A 24,846-nucleotide genomic window follows, 5' to 3' on the forward strand; every position below is an offset into this window, starting at 1 on the left:
TCCCTTTTATATCTTTCCCCCTCACTCTAAACTTATGCCTTCTATTTACCCTATCCGTGTCCCTCATAACCTTCTTAACCTCTAAGGTTATCCCTCAGTCTCCGACACTCCAGGGAAACCAGCCCAGCCTATTCAGCCTCTACCTATAGCTCAAACCCTCCAGCCCTGGAGACATTCTTGTAAATCTTGTCTGAACCAGTTCAAGTTTCACAATGTCCTTCCTATTTGAGGAAGACCAGAATTGTGCACACTATTCCTTAGTAAAGTCCTGTACCATTGGCTTAACCAATGTCCTGTACAGCTGCAATGTGATCTCTGAACTCTCTTACTCGATGCTCTGACCAAAAAAAAGAAAGCATACTAAACATCATCTTTCTTATCCTATCGATCTGAGACTCTGCTTTCAAGGAACTATAAACCTGCACTCCAAGGTCTCTTCATTCAGCAACACTCCCCAAGACCTTACCAATTAAGTGTATAAGTCCAGTTCTGATTTGCTGTTCCAAAATGTAGCACCTAGCGTTATCTAAATTTAAACTCCATCTGCCATCTCGGCCCATTGGCCCATCTAATCAAGATCCTGTTGTAATCTGAAGTAACCTCTTTCGTTGTCCATTACATGTCCAATTTTGGTGTTATCTGCAAACTTACTAACTAATATCTCCTATGTTCATCCAAATCATTTCTATAAATGATGAAAAGTAGTGGACCCACCACTGATCCTTGTGGCACTCCACTGGTCACAGGCCTCCAGTCTGAAAAGCAACCCTCCAACACCACCCTCTGTCTTCTACCTTCAAGCCAGTTCTGTATCCAAATGGCTAGTTCTCCCCATATTCCATGTGATCTAACCTTGCTAACCAGTCTACCATGAGGAACGGTGTCAAACGCCTTACTGAAGTCCATATAGATCACATCCACTGCTCTGTCCTCATCAATCCTCTTTGTTACATCTTCAAAATACTCAATCAAGTTAGTGAGATATGATTTCCCATGCACACAGCCATGCTGACTATTCCTAATCTGTCCTTGCCTATCCAAATAGATGGAAATCTTGTCTCTCAGGATTTCTTCCAACAACTTGCCCATCTCCAATGTCCATAGTTCCCTGGCTTTTCCTTACCACCTTTCTTAAATAGTAGCACCACGTTAGCTAACGTCCAGTCTTCTGGCACCTCACCTATGATTATTGATGATCTAAATATCTCAGCAAGGGGCCCAGCAATCACTTCCCTAGCATCCCAAAGCGTTCTAGGATACACCTGGTCAGATCTTGGGGTTTCCCGATGAAGAGCTTACGTTTGAGACATTGACTGTCCTGCTCCTCAGATGCTGCCTGACTTGCTGTGCTTTTCCAGCACCACACTTTTGACTCTAATCTCCAGCTCCCGTAGTCCTCATTTTCTCCTGAGGATTGTATTCACCATTATGCATTTTAAGGCATACAGCCCCACCACATCTGTGGACCATCTATTTCCCCACGTTCTGTATCTTCCATGTCTTTCTTCATAGTAAAAATTGATGCAAAATAGTCATTTAAGACCATAAGACATAGGAGTGGAAGGAAGGCCATTCGGCCCATCAAGTCCACTCCGCCATTCAATCATGGCTGATGTGCATTTCAGCTCCACTTACCAGCATTCTCCCCGTAGCCCTTAATTCCTCTAGACAACAAGAATCTATCAATCTCGGCCTTGAAGACATTTAGCGTCCCGGCTTCCACTGCACTCCGTGGCAATGAATTCCACAGGCCCACCACTCTCTGGCTGAAGAAATGTCTCCGCATTTCTGTTCTGAAATGACCCCCTCTAATTCTAAGGCTGTGTCCACGGGTCCTAGTCTCCTCGCCTAACAGAAACAATTTCCTAGCATCCACCTTTTCAAAGCCATGTGTTATTTTGTACGTCTCTATTAGATCTCCCCTTAATCTTCTAAACTCCAACGAATACAATCCCAGTATCCTCAGCCGTTCCTCATATGCTAGACCTGTCATTCCAGGGATCATCCGTGTGAATCTCCGCTGGACATGTTCCAGTGCCAGTATGTCCTTCCTGAGGTGTGGGGACCAAAACTGGACACAGTACTCCAAATGGGGCCTAACCAGAGCTTTATAAAGTCTTAGTAGTACATCTCTGCTTTTATATTCCAACCCTCTTGAGATAAGAGACAACATTGCATTCGCTTTCTTAATCACAGACTCAACCTGCATGTTTACCTTTAGAGAATCCTCGACTAGCACTCCCAGATCCCTTTGTGCTTTGGCTTTATTAATTTTCTCACCATTTAGAAAGCAGTCCATGCTTTTATTCTTTTTGCCAAAGTGCAAGACCTCGCACTTGCTCACGTTAAATTCCATCAGCCATTTCCTGGACCACTCTCCCAACCTGTCTAGATCCTTCTGTAGCCTCTCCACTTCCTCAGTACTACCTGCCTGTCCACCTAACTTCGTATCATCGGCAAACTTCGCTAGAATGCCCCCGGTTCCCTCATCCAAATCATTAATATATAATGCGAACAGCTGTGGCCCCAGCACCGAACCCTGCGGGACACCGCTCGTCACCGGCTGCCATTCTGAAAAAGAACCTTTTATCCCAACTCTCTGCCTTCTGTTAGACAGCCAATCCTCAATCCATCCCAGCAGCTCACCTTGAACACCATGGGCCCTCACCTTGCTCAGCAGCCTCCCGTGTGGCACCTTATCAAAGGCCTTTTGAAAGTCTAGATAGACCACATCCACTGGGTTTCCCTGGTCTAACCTACTTGTTACCTCTTCAAAAAATTCCAACAGGTTTGTCAGGCATGACCTCCCTTTACTAAATCCATGTTGAATGTAGACTGCCTTGCTGATCTTTGAGAGGTCCTATTCTCTCGCCTTTTGTCCTTAATGTATTTATAAAATCCCTTTGGATTCTCCTTAATCCTATTTGCCAAAGCTATCTCATGTCCCCTTTTTACCCTCCTGATTTCCCTCTTAAGCATACTCCTACTGCCTTTATTCTCTAAGGATTCACTCAATCTCTCCTGTCTATACCTGACATATGCTTCCTTCTTTTTCTTCACCAAAATCTCAATTTCTCTTGTCATCCAGCATTCTCTACACCTACCAGCCTTGTCTTTCACCCCTAATGGAAACATATTGTCTATGGACTCTCATTTTTGAAGGCTTCCCGTTTTCCATCTGACTCTTTACTTGTGAACATCTGCCCCCAATCAACTTTTAGATTCTGTCTAGCCTTTTCCATCACTATTGTAAAACTAATAGAATTATAGTCGCTGGCCCCAAAGGTGCTCTCCCACTGACACCTCAGTCATCTGCCCAGCCTTATTTCCCCAAGAGTAGGTCAAGTTTTGCACCTTCTCTTGTAGGTACATCCACGTACTGGATCAGAACATTTTCTAATACACACTTAACAAATTCCTCTCCATCTAAACCCTTGATACTATGGCAGTCACAGTCTATGTTTGGAAAGTTAAAATCCCCTACCATAACCACCCTATTATTCTTATAGATAACCGAGAATACAAATTTGTTTCTCGATTTCTTGCTGACTATTAGGGGGTCTATAATACAGTCCCAGTAAGGTTATCATCCCTTTTTTATTTCTCTGTTCCGTCCAAATAACTTCCCTAAATGTATTTCCGGGAATATCCTCCCTCAGCACAGCTATAATGCTATCCCTTATCAAAAACGCCACTCCCCCTCCTCTCTTGCCAACCTTCCTAATCTCCCTGGAACATTAAGCTGCCAGTCCTGCCCATCCCTGAGCCACATTTCTGGAATTGCTATGATATCCCAGTCCCATGTTCCTAACCATGCCCTGAGTTCATCTGTCTTCCCTGTTAGGCCTCTTGTGTTGACATAAATGCAGTTTCAGTCCTACCTCCTTCTCTGCCTTGTTCCTGCCTGCCCTGACTGTTTGACTTGCCCCTTTTACCAAGTGTACCAGTCTCAGATTGATCTCTTTCCTCAATATCTCCCTGGGTTCCACCCCTACCTTACTAGTTTAAATCCTCTTGAGCAGCTCTAGCAAATCTCCCTGCCAGGATATTAGTCCCCTTCCAATTCAGGTGCAGTCCATCCTTCTTGTACAGGTCACTTCTATCCCAGAAAAGATTCCAATTATCCAAAAATGTGAATCCTTCTCGCCTGCACCAGCTCCTCAGCCACACATTCATCTGCTCTAACCACCTATTCCTATCCTCACTAGCTCATAGCACTGGGAGTAATTCAGCTGTTACTACTCTCAAGGACTTCCTTTTTAAATTCCTGCCTAACTTCCGATATTCTCCCTTCAGAATTTCGTCCTTTTCTCTTCCTATGTCAATTGTTCCAATGTGTACAACGGCCTTCTGCTGGTCCCACAACCCTTTGAGATTATTCTGCACTCTTTCCCAGATATCCTTGATCTTGGCAGGAGGGAGGCAACACACCACTCTGATTTCTCGCTGTCGGCCACAGAAGCATCTGTCTGTGCCTCTGATTAGAGAGTCCACTGTCACAATCGGTCACTTGAACCTGATGTACCCCTCATTATATTACAGCCAATCTCAGTACCAGAAACTTGGCTATTCGTGCTACATTCCCCTAAGAGTGCGTTACATTTTCCAAAACACAATACTTGCTTGAGACAGAGATAACAACAGGAGACTCCTGCACTACCTACCTCCCTCCCACTCCTTTCCACGCCTGACAAACTTATTACATTCTTCAAGGAGGTAATGAGCAGATAGATAAAAGGGAGCCAGTAAATATTTGGCTTTCCAAAAAGTGTTCAGTAAGGTACTACTAGTAAGTCTACTTAAGATGCCATGGTGTTGAGGATAGTATATTAGCAGAGATGGAAGAGTGGCTAACAAGAGAATTGGGCTAAGGAGGGAATTTTAAAAATGGCGACTTGTAACTACTGGAGTGCCTCAGGGATCAGTGCTGGGCCCACAATTATTTACAATGTACATTCATGACTTGGATGAGGTAAGTGAACACTTTTTAGCCAAGCTTGCCTTCCCATTTATTTTTGGGTCATCTGCAAGTCGTGAGGGTGACATTGACAATCTGCAGACAAATAAAAGGTAAATGAGTAAGCAAAAGCTTGACAATTCGAATATAGTGTGGGAAAGTTAGGTTATGCCAACCCTAACCCTATCACGGATTTGTCAGGAAGAAGATGGGCAGCACGGTGGCACAGTGGTTAGCACTGCTGCCTCACAGCGCCAGAGACCTGGGTTCAATTCCCACCTCAGGTGACTGACTGTTTGCACATTCTCCCCGTGTCTGCGTGGGTTTCCTCCGGGTGCTCCAGTTTCCTCCCACAATCCAAAAATGTGCGGGTCAGGTGAATTGGCCATGCTAAATTGCCCGCAGTGTTAGGTGAAGGGGTAAATGTAGGGGTATGGGTGGGTTGTGCTTCGGCGGGTCGGTGTGGACTTGTTGGGCCAAAGAGCCTGTTTCCACACTGTTATGTAATCTAATCTAAAAAATATCTGATTTTAAATGCAGAAAGATGCAGAAAACTTCAGCACCAAGGGATTGGGGATATTTATGCATGAATCCCAGAAACTTAAGTTTTACAGGTGACATGGAAGACAAATAGAATGTTGGCTTTGTTTCAAAGAGAATGGAATATAAATATAAGGATGTCTTGCTAAAGCTATACAAGGCTTTAGCGAGACATAGTTGAATCACATCTGCAACACTGGTTTTGGTTCTCTTAGCTAAGGAAAGGCACTTCACTTTGGAAACTCCCCACCCCCCCCAAATTTATTTCTTATAAGGATGTATTGTGTAGGTTGGGCTTGTACTCTAGAAGAATGTTGGAATGGAGAGGTTATATATGGAGAGATTATTTCTCCTTGTGGGACAGTCTAGGACCAAAGGACACAATCTCTTAAATTTAAGCTGAAATGAGGAGGAATTGATTTCTCTGAGGGTAGTGATTCTGTGAAATTCTTTACTGTAAAGGGCTTTTGAGGCTGGGTCAGTGAGTATTTTCAAGGCTAAAAAAGACATTTTCAATCAGTAAGGGAATCAAGGTTTATGAGTCAAAGGCTGAAAGTGGAGTTGAGAATTATCAGATCAAGGGGATGAGCAAGAATCCAAGGAAAATAATGAAAGGTATCTCAATGGTGAGGGGTACAGACAAGCATTTCAGTGACCACAGATGTGACTCTAGGATGGTCTGTTCCCTCACTGTGCCAGGGTCTGGAATGTCACTGAACAGCTGCAAGGCATCCTGAAAGGGCAGGAAGGTAAGTCAGTGGTACAGTGATAATAGGTAGACTGAGGAATGAAGGCATGCATAAAGAATTCAGGGAGCTAAGCAATAGGTTGAAAACCAGGACCTCCAAGGAATAATGTCTGAATTACTCCTGATGCCACGTTATCAAGTACTGAAATAGGACAATAGAGCAGATGAATGCATGACTCAACAGTTGATGCAGGAGGGAGGGTTTTAGATCTCTTAGTCACTGGGAGCATTTCTGAAGAAGCTGGGATCTGTATATGTGGGGCAATCTGCACCTGAAATAGAATAGGCCCAACATCCTTGTGGGAAGGTTTGCTAGTGTTGTTGGGAGGGGTTGAAACTAGTTTGGCAGTGGGAGGGGAACATAGTGTTGTTCAATTGGGACACAGCATACTTTAGTAATGGAAACAAAGAACAGCAAGTTCAGCTATGTTGAGATACAAAGGAGTAAGAAGAGGCTGTATGACCTCTAATGCTAGGAATATTAAGGGTGAGGATTGACATGTGAAACTGCAATGTTTTAGACATCACAGGTGTGTTTCAGGAAGGCGCAGGATTGGCACCTCATTAATCTGGGGTATTGGATCTTCAGGTGAGACAGGGAAAGGTGAAAAATTGGAGATGATACTGCATTATTAATTAAGAAGTCCGTTACTTAAGTATATATCTTCAAATGAGTCTGTGGGTAGCACTTTGGAAGATAAAGGGTAGTCTCAAAGCTGGCATGTATTATAGGCCCCCAAAGCAGGCAGTAGAGGAGCAGATAGTAATTAGAAATTATATTAAGGGATTTCAACTTCCCAATATTAATTGGGGTAGTCATAGCATAAAGGGGAAAGATTTAGAGCCATGACTTATACAGCATGGAAACAGACCCTTCGGTCCAACCAGTCCATGCTGAGCATAATCCCAAACTGAACTAGCCCCATCTGCCTGCTCCTGGCCCATATCCTTCCAAACTTTTCCTATTCATGTATTGATCCAAAAGTCTTTTAACATTATAATTGTACCCACGTCCACCACTTCTGCTGAACCATCCTGCGTAAAAAAATTGCCCCTCAAGTATTTTTTTAATCTCTCTCTCCTCTCACCTTAAAAATATGCCCTCTAGTCTTGCAAACCTCCATCCTAGGGGAAATACAAATACCACTAGCTATTTATTTATTTATCTATTTATTTTATAAACTTATCCAGTCTTTCTTCATAACTCAAACCTTCCATACATCCTGGCAACATCCTGGCAAATCATCTCTTCTGAACCAGTTTAATAATATCCTTCTTATAACGAGGGGCTAATGCCAACATTGGGACAACTGTCTCTCAGACGAGTCAAGCAGCAGCATGACATTCCTACTCATGGAATTGTACCTTAAAGACGTTGTCCCAGACACTCCCAATTATCATCCCTGGATATGTGTCCCGTCTCACCAGCAGATCTGACCCAGCAGAAGGAGTTGCCCTGCAAGTCCCCAACATTGACTCCACACCCCAGGAAGTCTCATGGCTTCAGGCGAAATGCAAGCAAATAATTCTCCTGCTGATTACCACACATGGTCCTCTCTCAGTTGATGAGAGAGGATGAGAGAAAACACTTGGAGGAAGCATCGAGAGTGGCAAGGAGAGTTGTTTTCTGTCAACATGTTCAATGTCTGTTAAGGACAGGTGCAGTGCTGAGCTAAATTTGGAAGAGTGAAGCCAGACAGGTGGTCAGCATTTTAGTGGCAATGAGCACAACACTTACATTTTAAGTTTATGGAAATGGGTGGTCTGCAAAAAAAAAAGGGTTTTGCATTGAGGGGGAAGGCAGAATTTATTAAAATAAGGCAGGATCTGGCCAAAGTAAACTGGGAACTTGGGGGAAAATCTACAGCAGAACAGTCCAGGGTGTTCAGCAAGGGAATGTAGATAGTACAGCCCAACATGTTCCCTTTAGGGAACAAGCCCAGAAAACCCTTGGTGTCCAGGAATATTCAGGACTGGCTAAGAAAGAAAAGTCTTCTAGAAGATGCAAAGGGAACAAAACAGTGGACACCCTAGTGGAATACAAGTAGTGTAGGGGGTTTATTTTAACAATTAGGAGAACAAAGAAGGGACATGTAAAAACATTGGCAGGTAACATTAGGGAGAATCCCAAGATATTCTCAGTGTAGCAGAGGGAAGAGGATAACCAGGGAGAGAGAGTAGGGCCCATTAGGAACCAAGAGGGCAGTGTGTTTGTGTGGAGCTGAAAGACATTGACAGGATATTAAATGAGTGTTTCACATTTACCTTCACTCACGAGGAGGTTGTAGGTGCAGAATTTGGGAAGAGGGACTGTAAAGTTCTTGAGCAGATTGACAGAGGGAATGTAGAGGTATTGGAGGTTTGGCAGGCTTAACGATGGGCAAATTGCAAGTCTGGATGAGTTGTATCCCTGAACGCTGTGGGAGGCAAGGCAGGAAATTACAAGGGCTTTGACCCACATTTTTAATTCCACTCAGGCTATGAGAGGTGCTGGTGGGCTGGAGGATAGCTGAGGTGGTTCTGCTTTTCAAGAAGTGTGATGGCGATAACAAGGGAATTACAGACTAGTGAGTCTTAAATCAGTAGTGTGGAAAATTCTGAAAGAGAGAATTTATCTCCTCTCCATTTGGAGAGGCACAATTTGATCAGGGATCATCTGCATGCGTAACAAATTTGGTTGAGTTTTTCAGGTGTGTAGGTGAGGGTAACACACTTGATGTAGTTTATGTGGATTTCAGCAAAGCCTTTCACACTGGAGACTAAAAAAGAAGGTAGAGGCACACGGGATTCAGGGTAACTTGACAGGTTGGATCCAAAATTGCTTCAGTGGTGGGAGACAGAGGGTGGTTGTAGAAGGCTGTTTGTGTGGAGGCAGGTGTCCATAGGCACACAACAAGGATCAGTGCTGGGTCCCTTTTTTATTCATTACTTATATAAAAACAATATACATGAGTGTGGGAGACAGTAATAACTTCCAGCATGTTCCTGTGAGGGTGAAGGGCAAGATTAGCAAGAATAGGGAACCCTGAATGATGAGATATTGAGGCTTTCACCAGAAAAGAGGAGGCATGGCTCAGTTACAGATAGCTAGGATCGAGAGAATCCCGAGTGGTATATAGAGGATACAGGAGTTTACTGAAGAAGGAATCAGAAGGACGAAAAGGGGGCACAAAACAGCTTTGTCTGGGAAGATTAGGGTGAATCTAATAGAGGTTATTTAGTATATTAAAGGAAGATTAATAACTAGAGAAAGAAGAGGACCACTCAAGGATCAAAGCAGACAGGTGAATAAATCTCTTGGTCCTGACCAGATATATGCAAGAACACTGCAAGAAGCTAGAGAAGAAATTGGCGGGATCCTGGTTAATATTTTTGCATCACCGTTAGCCATGGGTGAGGTCCCGGAAGACTGGAGGATAGTGAATCTTTTGCCCTTATTCAAGAACGGCTGCAATGAAAAACCTGGGAAGCATAGATCAGTAAGCCTAACACCTGTGGTGGGTACATTACTTGAGAAGATTCTGAGATAAGATATACATGCATTTGGAAAGACCGGGTTTGATTCGGAGTAGTTAGCATGGTTTTGTGTATAAGAGGTCATGCCTCACAAATTTGTTAGAGTTCTTTGAAGTGACCAGGAAGGTTGATAAGGGCAGGATGCTTAGACATAGTCTATATGGATTTCAGTAAGCCTTTTGATAAGGTTCCACATGGTGGGCTGCTCTGAAAGGTTAGATCACATGGAGTCCGGAGGAGCTGGCAAATTGGATACACAATTGGCTTGATAGTAGGTAGCAAAGGGTAATAGTGGAAGGATGTTTGTTGAATTTGAGGCCTGTGATTAGTGATGTGCCTCAGGGGTCATGCAGTTTGTTATCTATATCACTGATTTGGTTGAGAATGTACAAGGCATAATTAGTAAGTTTGCAGATGACATTAAAATAGGTGGTATTGTGAGCAGTGAGGGAGGTTATCAGAAATTGCAGCAGGACCTTGAACAGCTGGGGAATTGGGCTGAGAAATGGCAAATACGTGTGAGGTCTTGCATCTTGAAAAGTCAAATCAAGGTAGGAGTTTCATGGTGAATGGTAAGGCCTTAAGGAGTGTAGTGGAACAGAGGGTTCTTGGAGTTCAGATGCACAGTTCTCTGAAAGTGGAGTCACAGGTGGACAGGGCAGTGAAGACGACATTTGGCACATTGGCCTTCATCAGTCAGGGCAATGAGTATAGGAGTTGAGAAGTTATGTTGCAGTTGTACAGGACATTGGTGAGGCCACAGTTAGAGTTTTGTGTTCAGCTTTGGTCACCTTGCTATAGGACGTTATTAATCTGGAAAGGAGTACAGAAGAAGTTTACATGGATGTTGCCAGGACTCAATGGTCTGAGTTATAGGGAGAGGTTGGACAAGCTAAGACCTTTTTCTTTAGAGCATAGGACACTGAGGGGGGACTTAATAGAGGTGTATAAAATCATGAGAGGCATGGATGCGGTGAATATTGTTAGTCTTTTTTCCCAGGATTGGGGAATCGAGGACTAGAGGGCATCAGTTTAATTTCAGAGGGGAAAGAATAAAAGGGAAACTGAGGAGCAACTTTTTTTTAAAGAGGGTGATACACATATGGAATGAGCTGCTAGCAGAAGTGGTTGAGGCAGAAACATTAACATTTAAAAGGCATTTGGACAAATACATTGATTGAAAGGATATGGGCCAAATGGGATTAGCATAGATGGACGTTTTGGTCGGCATGGACCAGTTTGGGCCAAAGGGCCTGTCTCCATGCGGTAGGACTCTAAGTAAGTTTCTGGGTGATATAAAGATTGGCTAGTTGATTAATATTAAAAAGGAAGTCTTTGGTTACAGGGAGATATAAATGGGTTGGTCAGTTGGGTATTAGTGACAGAGGAAAATCGCCTATACAGTGTATTCAAAAAGAACGGATACCCAATGAACACAGTCCACTGCTTTCTCAGCAACAAACTCAAACAAGCAGAGAAAACACGTCCAGAAACCCTAGCCACTCTCCCCTATATCAAAGACATCTTAGAAATGACTGCCAGATTACTCAGACCTCTTGGCATCCTTACATACAGATGAGGAAGGACACCACTTCACCTGGGACAACGCATTCATTCTAGGACAAGCCACACAAAGACACTCACGAGAATTCCTTGAAAAATGGCATTCTAACTGGGAGTCTATCATGAGAAAAAGAAAAGGAAATAACATTACCACAGGAAATGACCAACTCTAGGAAACCTAAACACCCAAACAGAAAGTGGTCCATACCACCAGCGCTTCACCCGGAGGCTTACTGATGATGTTACCTAGTATGGTGACGAAACGTCTGAAAATGAACCTTGCAGATCAGCAAGCAAACCTACATCCAGAACCTCAACCTGAGCTACAAATCTTTTCAAAACTCGCTGATTTTCAGATTTCTTGAAAATGCAGTATTTTGCTTTTAATACTTCTGAGGTGTACCCTCATGTACCTGCAGTTAAGGACATTTATAGGAACATCTGGTGAAAGGAGAGGAGAGGAGAGTACTGAGTGATATTATGCTTTGTCTAGAGTCAGTTCACTGCCTTGATCCAAAGGTGAAGGCTGGCTTTTGAGATGAAATATTGGAGAGCTTGGATATGTCTGCTGCTGCAGCAAGAGACAGCAACTTCAAACGAGGGATAAACTAAGGGGTAGAGTAATAGCAATTCTATCCAATGCAAAGACTGCAGTTCATACTTAAGATTTTTTTAAAAAAGAAATCAAATTATTAACACACCAGTGATTGTGTTAGATTTGTCATTAGTAGAAAACAAGATGTGCGTAAGTTGTGTAAAATTTTGAAGGGAGCAATGCAATAGCATCCTCTTGTGGCTTTTGTTAAACTTGTACTACGACAAATTGGTTTAGTTCAGTATTTATGTGCGGAAAACTGGTTTTAGTCTGTCCCATAAATATATCATTCTTTCATTCTTCTAGACTTCAATCTTTCCTCACATGCCAAAGGCCTGCATTCCCATTGTGTCTGTCTTCTTGAGTCATAGAGATGTACAGCATGGAAACAGACCCTTCGGTCCAACCCGTCCACGCCGACCAATATCCCAACCCAATCTAGTCCCACCTGCCAGCACCCAGCCCATATCCCTCCAAACCCTTCCAATTTTTATACCCATCCAAATGCCTCTTAAATGTTGCAATTGTACCAGCATCCACCACATCCTCTGGCAGCTCATTCCATACACGTATCACCCTCTGTGTGGAAAAAGTTGCCCCATAGGTCTCTTTTATATCTTTCCCCTCTCATCCTTAAACCTATGCCCTTTAGTTCTGGACTCCCCAACCCCAGGGAAAAGACTTTGTCTATTTATCCTATCCACGCTCCTCATAATTTTGTAAACCTCTATAAGGTCACCCCTCAGCCTCTGACACTCCAGGGAAAATAGCCCCAGCCTGTTCAGCATCTCCCTGTAGCTCAGATCCTCCAACCCTGGCAACATCCTTGTAAATCTTGCCTGAACCCTTTCAAGTTTCACAACATCTTTCCTATAGGAAGGAGACCAGAATTGCACGCAATATTCCAACAGTGCCCTAACCAATGTCCCGTACAGCCGCAACATGACCTCCCAACTCATGTACTCAATACTCTGACTAATAAAGGAAAGTATACCAAACGCCTTCTTCACTATCCCATCTACCTGCGACTCCACTTTCAAGAAGCTATGAACCTGTAATCCAAGGTCTGTTCAGCAACACTCCCTAGGACCTTCCCATTAAGTGTATAAGTCCTGCTAAGATTTGCTTTCCCAAAATGCAGCACCTCGCATTTATCTGAATTAAACTCCAACTGCCACTTCTTGGCCCATTGGCCCATCTGGTTCAGATCCTGTTGTACTCTGAGGTAACCTCTTTGCTGTCCACTGCACCTCCAATTTTGGTGTCATCTGCAAACTTACTAACTGTACCTCTTATGCTCGCATCCAAATCATTTATATAAATGACAAACAGTAGAGGACCCAGCACCGATCCTTGTGGCACTCCACTGGTCACAGGCCTCCAGTCTGAAAAACCCTCCTCCACCACCCTCTGTCTTCTAACTTTGAGCCAGTTCTGTATCCAAGTGGCTTGTTTTCCCTTTATTCCATGAGATCTAACCTTGCTAATCAGTCTCCCATGGGAAACCTTGTTGAATGCCTTACTGAAGTCCATATAGTTGCTTACAGTTTAAACTGTTCTCAGGGAGACTAAACTGTAAACTCAACTTTCCTACCTGTACATTATAACCCTCTTTATAATAAAAGACCAACATTCTATTTTCATTTCTAAATATTTGCTGCAACTGAACATTAATACATTTTGTGATTCATGTACAAAGACCTCTTTACTGCAGTTTACTGTAGTCTCTCTCAGTTTAAATAAAATTCAACTTACTATTCTTCTTCCCATACTGGACAGTCTGACATTTTCTTACATCATACTCCATCTGGCAGTCTTTGTCTACGCATTTAACTATCTATTCCATTGTATATGTTTTTGTATCCTCCTCATAACCTGCTTTCCTATCTTTGTATGATTATCAAACATGGCTTTAATACAGGTGATGCCTGCTTCTAAGCTATTAATGTAAACTGTAATTAGCATTGGTCTCTGAGATGCTTCACTAAATACAGTTTGCCTACCTGAAAATAATCAATTTATTATGATTTTTTTTAAAAATTAGGTAATCCGCAATCTTTTCCAATGCAATGAACCCACTTGTGCAGTAACATTTCCTGGGCTACTCTAGCAAATACCTTTTGGAAATTCAAATATACTACATCTGCAGGCTCAACTTTGTGCACCTGACTTGTTACATCTCAAAGAACTCAGAATTCCTTTACACAAAATTATATTGATTCTGCCTAACTATATCATGCTTTTCTAATGCCCTCCTACAACCTCTTGAATAATGGATTTTCCCCAAAGCCAGATGTTGGACTAATTGGTAAATAGTTTCCTGTCTCCTTCATTTAAAATCATTGGTGATCTTCTACATGACCTCCGCCTTCCTACCCTCTGCCATAGTTTTTGATTTCCTTGCTGTCCAAAATTGTGACTATCTAAATCTTGAATCTTTAATAGACCTGTCCGGTAGAGACAAAAAGTTTCACAACCCACCAAGAAATTCTCCTCATGTTGACCCCTCATCCGAGTGGGACTCTAGACCTTTCAGAGCTGAAAATGTGTTGCTGGAAAAGCGCAGCAGGTCAGGCAGCGTCCAAGGAACAGGAGAATCGACGTTTTGGGCATCAGCCCTTCTTCAGGCCTGAAATGTTGATTCTCCTGCTCCTTGGATGCTGCCTGACCTGCTACGCTTTTCCAGCAACACATTTTCAGCCCTGATCTCCAGCATCTGCAGTCCTCACTTTCTCCTCTAGACCTTTCAGCCAGTTTCATATATCCTTCAAAAGTCACCTAAAATTATTATACATTTCAGTGAAATCATCTGTCATTCTCTGAACCACAAGAAATGGAGGCATTCCACCTACCTCTCTATTCAAGTTGTGATGTGATTGTAGATCTGTATAAAAACTGTTCAAACGGTCAGGTGTGTAATTATAAAAGTAGCCTTTGGAAATGAAACACCTAACTTCTGAGTTCACATTTTGAGTTCGATATGACTCCTTTTCATCTAAAGAACAGTCGACTAGACTAGAAATGTTAACTCTATTTGTCTCCCAGATAGAGCCTGCTGAGCTTCTCCAGGATTTTGTGTTTCAGATTTCCAAAATCCACACTATTTTGCTTTTAACTAGCTTATCCTCCTGGTTGTTTTGACATGTTGACATTATTTTCATGACTGAAGGAAACATTTTTTTGGTTCTCTTTTGCCTGTTCTTTTAATTTATGCTATTTTTAACAAATCTTCCAGTTGAACATCTGGACTCTGCTCCAAACAAACTGACACCTATGGCAAAGCAGTTGTATTTGGTTGATGCTGGATTCTCAATTAATTCGGCATTTCCCCTTGCCCTACGGTCACAGCGACGTATCGATGTCATCCTGTCCTTTAGTTTTAGCCGAGGATCGCCATTTAAGGTGAGGAGATTGATCTGTAACAGTGTTCCCTGTCAACATAGTTATGTGACCTCGATGTATATCTGCCCTATAAGCTGAATTTCTACCCAGACAGCATAATGTATACGGTGCTTATAATATTAATTGTGGAACATTAATGTGTTTGTCCTCATTTTTAAAAATGTAGATTTTAGATTATAAAAAAGAGGATTTGAGTTTGGTACATGACATTTATTTACATGCTATCTCATATTTTTAAATGAACTTATTTGACTGTGGCCATCACATCCTGGAGATCTAGGAATTGACAAAGTTGACATTGAGAGGATGTTTGCTCATGTGAGGAAATCTAGAATGAGGGGTCACAGTTTTAGAATAAAGAATAGCAGGTTTAAAATAGAGATGAGAAATTACTTCCCTCAAAGGTTCGTGAGTCTGTGGAATTCACTACCCCAGCACATGGTTTAATGCCAGCATATCTTGTAAATTTAAGGAGCTAGAGGACAGTAATGGGTAATTAGTAATGAGTTGAAAGGTGCACAGAAGGGTGGAGTTAAGGCTGAGATGTGATCAGCAATGATTTATGAAAGAGCAAGCTTGACTGGCTAAATTGCTTACTTCAATTCCTAGTTATGCTTTTAAGATTACCTGCACTGAATGGTCAATTCTCTATACCCTTGGGACAAGGTGAGCAATAATTACTCAACTGTTGGGGTTACCTACATCAAGGAAAAAAAACATAAATATAGTCAGAGGGAGAGATAGAGACATTTGTCACAACCATACATTTCTAACACATAGTTCTTTAGTTATTTTGCTCTTTATACCTTAGAAACATTCCTGGGAATCCATACTTATAAGACAAATGCTCATTATCAAAGACTCAACAGTGACATTTGTTATAGTCTTAAGGATTGCTGTAATGACCACTTTCCTGGCCAAGGCATCGTTTGATTACCTAATGTTTCAACTATACCTTGTGTAGCCAGTTTCTGGAAGCAGACCAAATTCAATGAACTTTGCTCAAAATGCTTTTTTTTTCTCGTTAGGTTTAGATTAGATTACTTAGAGTGTGGCAACAGGCCCTTCAGCCCAACAAGTCCACACCGACCCTCCGAAGAGCAACCCACCTAGACCCATTCCCCTACATTTACCCCCTCACCTAACACTACGGGCAATTTAGCATGGCCAATTCACCTAACCTGCATGTTTTTGAACTGTGGGAGGAAACCGGAGCACCCGGAGGAAACCCACACAGACACTGGGAGAATAGAACATAGGACAGTACAGCACAGAACAGGCCCTTCAGCCCACGATGTTGTGCTGACCATTGATCCTCATGTATGCACCCTCAAATTTCTGTGATCATATGCGTGTCCAGTAGTCTCTTAAATGTCCCCAGTGACCTTGCTTCCACAACTGCTGCTGGCAACGCATTCCATGCTCTCACAACTCTCTGTGTAAAGAACCCGCCTCTGACATCCCCTCTAGTCCAAAGATGTGCAGGGCAGGTGAATTGGCCATGCTAAATTGTCCGTAGTGTTAGGTAAGGGGTAGATGTAGGGGTATGGGTGGGTTGCGCTTCAGCGGAGCGGTGTGGACTTGTTGGGCCGAAGGGCCTGTTTCCACACTGTAAGTAATCTAATCTAATCTAATCTATACTTTCCTCCAACCAGCTTAAAACTATGATCACTCGTGTTAGCCATTTCTGCCCTGGGAAATAGTCTCTGGCTATTGACTCTATCTATGCCTCTCATTATCTTGTATAACTCAATTAGGTCCCCTCTCCTCCTCTTTTTCTCCAATGAAAAATGTCCGAGCTCAGTCAACCTCTCTTCATAAGATAAGCCCTCCAGTCCAGGCAGCATCCTGGTAAACCTCCTCTGAACCCTCTCCAAAGCATCCACATCTTTCCTATAATAGGGCAACCAAAACTGGACGCAGTATTCCAAGTGCGGTCTAACCAAAGTTTTATAGTGCTGCAACAAGATCTCATGAGGGATTCCGGTTTCTGGACAACTGGGGTTCTTTCTGGGGAAGGTGGGAGCTCTATAAACAGGATGGTCTCCACCTGAACTTGAGGGGCACCAGCATCCTTGGGGGGAGGTTTGCTAGTGCTCTTTGGGAGGGTCTTTGCAGGGGCATGGGAACCTGGACTGTAGCTTTAGGGTACAGGACCTTGAGTGTAGGGAGGTTAGGAACAAGGCATCGATCTCGAAGGAGGGTGCGGGTAAAGAGGATGGTGGCTTGAAGTGTGTATACTTCAATGCCAGAAGTATAAGAAATAAGGTAGGTGAACTTCCAGCATGGGTTGGTACCTGGGACTTCGATGTTGTGGCCATTACAGAGATGTGGGTAGAACAGGGACAGGAATGGCTATTGCAGGTTCCAGGGTTTAAATGTTTTAGTAAGGTCAGAGGTGGGGGTAAAAGAGGGGGAGGTGTGGCATTGCTTGTCAAGGATAGTATTACAGCAGTAGAAAGGGTGATGGAGGAAGACTTGCCATCTGAGGTAGTTTGGGCTGAGGTTAGAAATAGGAAAGGTGAGGTCACCCTGTTAGGAGTTTTCTACAGGCCTCCTAATAGTCCGAGAGAAGTAGAGGAAAGTATTGCAAGGATGATTCAGGAGAAGAGTGAAAGTAGTAGGGTGGTTGTTATGGGGGACTTTAACTTCCCAGATATTGACTGGGAAAGCTATAGCTCAAGTTCGTTTGATGGGTCGGTGTTTCTCCAATGTGTGCAGGAGGATTTCCTGACACAATATGTAGACAGGCCAACAAGAGGTGAGGCCATACTGGATTTGGTTCTAGGTAATGAACCAGGCCAGGTGTTAGACTTGGAGGTAGGTGAGCACTTCGGGGACAGTGACCACAACTCGGTGACTTTTACTCTAGTGATGGAGAGGGATAAGTGTTATATCCCTCTCCATGGGCAGGAGTTATAGCTGGGGGCAGGGAAATTATGATGCGGTGAGGCATGACGTAGGATGTGTGGATTGGAAAAATAGGCTTCAGGGGAAGGACACAAATGATATGTGGAGCTTGTTCAAGGAGCAGCCATTGGGTGTCCTTGATAAGTATGTACCAGTCAGGCAGGGAGGAAAGGGTCGTGTGAGGGAGCCGTGGTTTAATAAGGAATTGGAATCCCTTGTAAAAGGGAAGAGGGCGGCCTATGTAAAGATGAGGCGTGAAGGTTCAGTTGGGGCGATTGAGTGTTATAAGGTAGCCAGGAAGGATCTAAAGAGAGAGCTAAGAGCAGCGAGAAGGGGACATGAAAAGTCCTTGGTTGGTAGGATTAGGGAAAACCCTAAGGCTTTCTATAGGTATGTCAGGAATAAAAGGATGACTAGGGTAGGTATCGGTCCAGTCAAGGATAGTAGTGGGAAGTTGTGCGTGGAGGCAGAGGAGATCGGTGAGACACTAAATCAATACTTTTCGTCAGTATTCACTCAGGAACAGGACACTGTTGCTGATATGAATATTGAGTCACAAGTGATTAGAATGGATGGCTTTGAGGTATGTAGGGAAGAGGTCTGGGGAATACTGGAAAGGATGAAAATAGATAAGTCCCCTGGGCCTGATGGCATTTATCCTAGGATCCACGGGGAAGCTCGGGAGGAGATAGCGGAGCCATTGGCCTTGATTTTTATGTCGTCGTCTACAGGAATAGTGCCAGAAGACTGGAGGATAGCGAATGTGGTTCCCTTGTTCAAGAAGGGGAGTAGGGACAGCCCTAGTAACTATAGGCCAGTGAGTCTCACTTCTGTTGTGGGCAAAGTCTTAGAGTGAATTGTAAGGGATAGGATTTATGAACATCTGGATAGGAATAATGTGATCAAGGATAGCATGGTTTTGTGAAGGGCAGGTCGTGCCTCATAAACCTTATTGAGTTCTTCGAGAAGGTGACCAAGGAAGTGGACGAGGGTAAAGCAGTAGATGTGGTGTATATGGATTTTAGCAAGGTGTTCGATAAGGTACCCCATGGTAGGCTACTGCAAAAATTACAGAGGTATGGCATTGAGGGCGCATTAGAGGTTTGGATTAGGAATTGGCTGGCTGGAAGGAGACAGAGGGTAGTTGTTGATGGTAAAGGTTCATCTTGGAGTGCAGTTACTAGCGGTGTTCCGCAAGGATCTGTTTTGGGACCATTGCTGTTTGTCATTTTTATAAATGACCTGGAGGAGGGGCTTGAAGGCTGGGTGAGCAAGTTTGCGGATGATACGAAAGTTGGTGGAGTTGTGGACAACGAAGAAGGATGTGGCAGGTTACAGCGGGATATAGATAAGTTGCAGAGCTGGGCAGAAAGGTGGCAAATGGAGTTCAATGTAGCTAAGTGTGAAGTCATTCACTTTGGTAGGAGTAACAAGAAGATGGATTACTGGGCTAATGGTAGTGTGGATGAGCAGAGGGATCTTGGTGTCCATGTACACAGATCTCTGAAAGTTGCCACCCAGGTAAATAGTGCGGTGAAGATGGCATATGGCGTACTGGACTTTATTGGTAGAGGAATTGAGTTCCAGAGTCCTGAGGTCATGTTGCAGTTGTATAAGACTCTGGTGTGGCCTTATCTGGAGTATTGTGTACAGTTTTGGTCGCCATACTATAGGAAGGATGTGGAGGCACTGGAACGGGTGCAGAGGTGGTTTACCAGGACGTTGCCTGGCATGGTAGGAAGATCGTATGAGGAAAGGCTGAGGCTCTTGGGGCTGTTCTCATTGGAGAAAAGAAGGTTTAGGGGAGATTTGAAAGAGGTGTACAAGATGATTAGGGGTTTAGATAGGGTTGACAGTGAGAACCTTTTTCCGCGTATGGAGTCAGCTGTTACTAGGGGACACAGCTTTAAATTAAGGGGAGGTTGGTATAGGACAGATGTTAGGGGTAGATTCTTTACTCAGCGGGTTGCGTGTTCATGGAATGCCCTACCAGTATCCGTGGTAGACTCTCCCTCTTTATGGTCATTCAAGCGGGCATTGGATAAGCCAATGGAGATTATTGGGCTAGTGTAGGTTAGGTAGGCTTCAGTCGGCGCAACATCAAGGGCCGAAGGGCCTGTACTGCGCTGTATTTTTCTATGTTCTATGACTCTTAAACTCAATCCCCCTGTTAATGAAAGCCAAAAAACCATATGCTTTCTTAACAAACATGTCCACTTGGACGGCCATTTTAAGGGATCTATGTACCTGCACACCAAGATCCCTCTGTTCCTCCACACTGCCAAGAATCCTATCCTTAATCCTGTACTCGGCTTTCAAATTCGACCTTCCAAATGCATCACTTCGCATTTATCCAGATTGAACTCCATCTGCCACCTCTCAGCCCATCTCTGCATCCTGTCAATATCCCACTGCAGCCTACAACCGCCCTCTATACTGTCAACGACACCTCCAGCCTTTGTGTCGGCTGCAATCTTGCTGACCCATCCTTCAATCCCCTCATCCAAGTCATTAATAAAAATTACAAACAGTAGAGGCCCAAGGACAGAGTCCTGTGGAACATCACTCACCACTGACTTCCAGGCAGAATATTTTCCTTCTACTACCACTCACTGTCTTCTGTTGGCCAGCCAATTCTGTATCCAGACAGCTAAGTTCCCCTGTATCCCATTCCTCCTGACCTTCTGAATGAGCCTACCATGGGGAACCTTATCAAATGCCTTGCTGAAGTCCACATATACCATATCCACAGCTCGACCCTCATCAACGTTTCTAGTCACATCCTCAAAGAACTCGATAAGGTTTGTGAGGCATGACCTGCACCTCACAAAGCTGTGTTAACTGCATTTAATCAAGCCATGCTCTTCCAGATGGTCATAAATCCTGTCTAACACCTTGCAGACGACAGACATGAGACTTACTGGTCTGTAATTGCCGGGGATTTCCCTATTTCCTTTCTTGAAGGGAGGAATTACATTTGCCCCTCTCCAGTCCTCAGGTACGACTCCAGTGGAGAGTGAGGATGCAAAGATCTTCCCAAGTGGCAAAGCAATTGCATTTCTCGTTTCCCAAAGCAGCCGAGGACAAATCTGGTCCGGGCCTGGCGACTTGTCAATCTTAATATTTGACAAAATTTTCAGCACATCAACTTCCTCTATCTCTATCCATTCCAGCATGGATACCTGCTCTTCAAAGGTTTCATTCACTACAATGTTCGTTTCTTTTGTAAAGACAGAAGCAAAAAACTCATTTAGGGCTTCCCCTACCTCCTCAGACTCCACACAAATTCCCTATGCTATCCTTGATCGGCCCTACTCTTTCTTTGACCATTCTCTTCTTCCTCACATAAGTGTCAAGTGCCTTTGTGTTCTCCCAAGCCTTTCTCGTGCCCCCTCCTGGCTCTCCTCCGACCAATTTCTGAGTTCCTTCCTCGCCTGCCTGTAATCCTCTAGAGCTGAGCTTGACCCTAGCTTCCTCCACCTTATGTAAGCTACCTTTTTCCTTTTGACGAGAAGCTCCACCGCTTCTTGCCTGTCTCAGAGGGACATATTTATTCATCACTTGCAACAACTGTTCCTTAAACCGTCTCCACATGTCTATAGTGCCTTTACCATGGAACATGTGCAAACTCCACACACAGTTGCCTGAGGCGGGAATTGAACCCGGGTGTCTGGCGCTGTGAGGCAGCAGTGCTAACCACTGTGCCACCGTGCCGCTATGACTGGGTTTCCTCCCACAGTCCAAAAATGTGCAGGTTAGGTGAATTGGCTATGCTAAATTGCCCGTAGTGTTAGGTGAAGGGGTAAATGTAGGGGAATGGGTCTGGGTGGGTTGTTCTTCGGAGGGTCGGTATGGACTTGTTGGGCCGAAGGGCCTGTTTCCACACTGTAAGCAATCTAATCTAATCTTAAATGGTACTTAATTTTCTACTGAGATACAACCAAGGCAAGTGCAGTGCTGAGTAATCAGTTAAAATTCAAAGCCTTGGAAAGGCAGGACTGGAGTTTATTACTCTGTACTTACATTCACATCCTTGTCGAGAACATATCAAATCTTGACTAGAAATTTAGGCTTTTGTCTATTAATACTTGGAAAGATGCAAGAAAACTAGTAAATCACAGATCAGCACAGTTTAGATTGTATATAGGATGCCAAAAAATTCTAAATAAGACATGGAAAAACCATTTTCACAGTTTAGTGGCTTTGTTATTCTTATTGGGGAAGGAGGAATCAATCAGCTATAAATCTCATTGGATTGGATAGGAAAGCCAGAAAATTCCTCTGTGCTGTCTAATAGGTTAGACATATTGAGATAATTATTGTAAAGTAACTGATAAATTAACTTTACAGAGAAGCATTTACAAAGTTATACATGTTTCAGTTATATCCCACACTTACTCTTCAGATTTTACCATGTCTTTAACCTTTGTTCTCCTTGCGATCTTTCCCACTTCTAACCAGGTTCTGAAGAAGACGGCGGACTTTTGTAAAGAACATGATATCCCTTTCCCAAAAATTGATGTGGCAGACATTCTTGAAAATAGTCTACAAGAATGCTATGTCTTCATGGATGAAAACAATCCCAGAGTTCCTATAGTAGTTCATTTCCCCCTCACAAATGCCACATTCAAAGATTATGTTTCTCCAGGTAAGAAACTATCCAGCACATAGCAAAACAAACTACTGCTAGATATAAACAATGGCAAACTAGTGATTAAAAAAATTCATTTATTTTATCCAAAGATTAACCTAAGAGCCTAAATCCCACTTCCTCCATGAGGCATGAACTCCTTCAGTTAAAATCACCATTCTTATCACCATCTGTGCATTTGTGAATCAGTAGCTTAGTGTGTTTCCTCAGGCACTTCTCAGCTTTCTTTAAAACTGATGACTGAGCTCCTCAAAAGTCAACCTATCTACTCCAACTCATTTTCTATCTGAAGCCTTCATTTCCTTCCCAAGCATCTTTTTTGTCACCCTTCATTCATACATTTATCAATTCCAGTTTTCATTTTTCCAACAATCCCATCCTGTGTTCCACACAAATGTGTCGAAGGCATTTCACCCACATATCCCTGAAAACCAAATTCCCTTTTCACTCCTGCTCTTGCTCCCAGTAAATTCAAAATCCTCTTTATCTCCAATGCACCATCAGTTTTGCTTCTCCTGTATCTGTAAGTTACTTCACTTACTCTTTCATCTTGTCTCCATTTCATTCCCCTCTATCTTGTCCTCTCTAATCACCCATGTCCACCTTCAGCATTCTGGAGCTCATGCTCACTCTCACTATCTTCTTTTCAACACTCCTGTAACCTATCCCAAAGATAATTTGCAAAGCCTCCAACTCTTCAGCTGTTACTCAATCTTTTATTTTCTCCTTTAAGTGTTCTGTGAAATATTGCTATGTTAATCACTAATATATAAATGTGCATTGTCAAAAGTAAAAAAACCTGAGCAGAACTTTGTCGGCCACTGCTTTCTGTATCTATTGTAGGAGTCCCACGTGCATCTGAGGAAGATAAAGTCAATCACAGTTTTGTCCTGGAAGCTGAGAATTCACCATATAGCACCCTGAACTTTACGTACACACCTGATGATTTTGACAAGCTGATTGATCTAAATTGCTACAATGTGATGAACAGTAAAGATATTATTCTGATGATCTTGAGCAAGGCATTAGCCAAAAGGAGGGGAGCCACATAAATGAATGATACTGAATTGTGGAACAAACCTTGTTCTTTCCTCTTCATCCATCCCTTGGTTTATTTGAAGCTGATTCAGCCTTAATCTCCTCACTGATTTCTTGTGTTGCAGAAATGTTAGCAGACATCTAGCTCAGACCTTGGTCTGATCTGTTCAGAACATGTCACTGGCAAGTATCAAATTCTGATGCAGGTGCCTCCCTTTAGTCTTCTGGTTTAACTTTCTGGAAATGCAACTCAGCATCATGGCATTGGGATTTAAAATTTAATAAACATCCCAGCAAAGAGTATCAAATTGTCTCATGGTCCAAGAACTCTGACCTCTACTGAAAGGTCATCAACTTATCAATATTGAATGGCTCAGATTCAGACTTAGATTAGAAACACAATTTCTGACCCTAATAGACTTAAAACCTGTCCACTTTACATGACCTTTACTCTGGAAATTTCTGGACATGGGATTTCTGCTATGAATCTGTCTAGGAATCCTTAAACCTAGCAATGGAGGTGATCATCATCAAAACCATGTCCCCCTTTAAATGAGAGTTTAAATGTCTAGTAGACACTTTGATAACTACTGTGGAATGACAATATGTGAAGTGAGTGAGTAGGATAGTAGGGTGCCAGGAAAGTGGATTAGTGCTTAGAGTGTTTTCTTCTTGAGTGGGGTGGTGACTGCAGCAAGGAGTTTGGCTCAGATGAGGGGAGGGATGTTGGTGGCTAAGTGCTGGGAGTGTGTTAGGTCTGGAGGGAAATTGGCAAGTCAGGATTTCAGTTTTAGTTAGTTAGGGCTATGGTCAATTTTTAAATCATCTGACTTTTCCCAAGCAATTATTAATTGGCCATGCTAAATTGCCCATCGTGTTAGGTGCATTAGTCAGGGGTGAATGTAGGGGAATGGGTCTGGGTGGGT

General features: G+C 43.1%; 1 protein-coding gene across 1 annotated transcript in view; it reads left to right on the forward strand.

The window, feature by feature from the left end:
* LOC140475995 (cytosolic phospholipase A2 zeta-like) overlaps positions 1–24,371 on the forward strand; it is a 111,898-nt gene extending 87,527 nt beyond the window's left edge. The window contains exons 18-20 of the mRNA XM_072567897.1: positions 15,155–15,321; positions 22,693–22,879; positions 23,726–24,371. Coding sequence (XP_072423998.1) covers positions 15,155–15,321; positions 22,693–22,879; positions 23,726–23,934 — 563 coding nt within the window. The 3' untranslated portion in view covers positions 23,935–24,371. The remainder of the gene's footprint in view (positions 1–15,154; positions 15,322–22,692; positions 22,880–23,725) is intronic.
* The last annotated feature ends 475 nt before the right edge of the window (positions 24,372–24,846 follow it).

The sequence above is a fragment of the Chiloscyllium punctatum genome, chromosome 4, assembly GCF_047496795.1.
Source record: "Chiloscyllium punctatum isolate Juve2018m chromosome 4, sChiPun1.3, whole genome shotgun sequence".
In the NCBI taxonomy this organism is placed as follows: domain Eukaryota; kingdom Metazoa; phylum Chordata; class Chondrichthyes; order Orectolobiformes; family Hemiscylliidae; genus Chiloscyllium; species Chiloscyllium punctatum.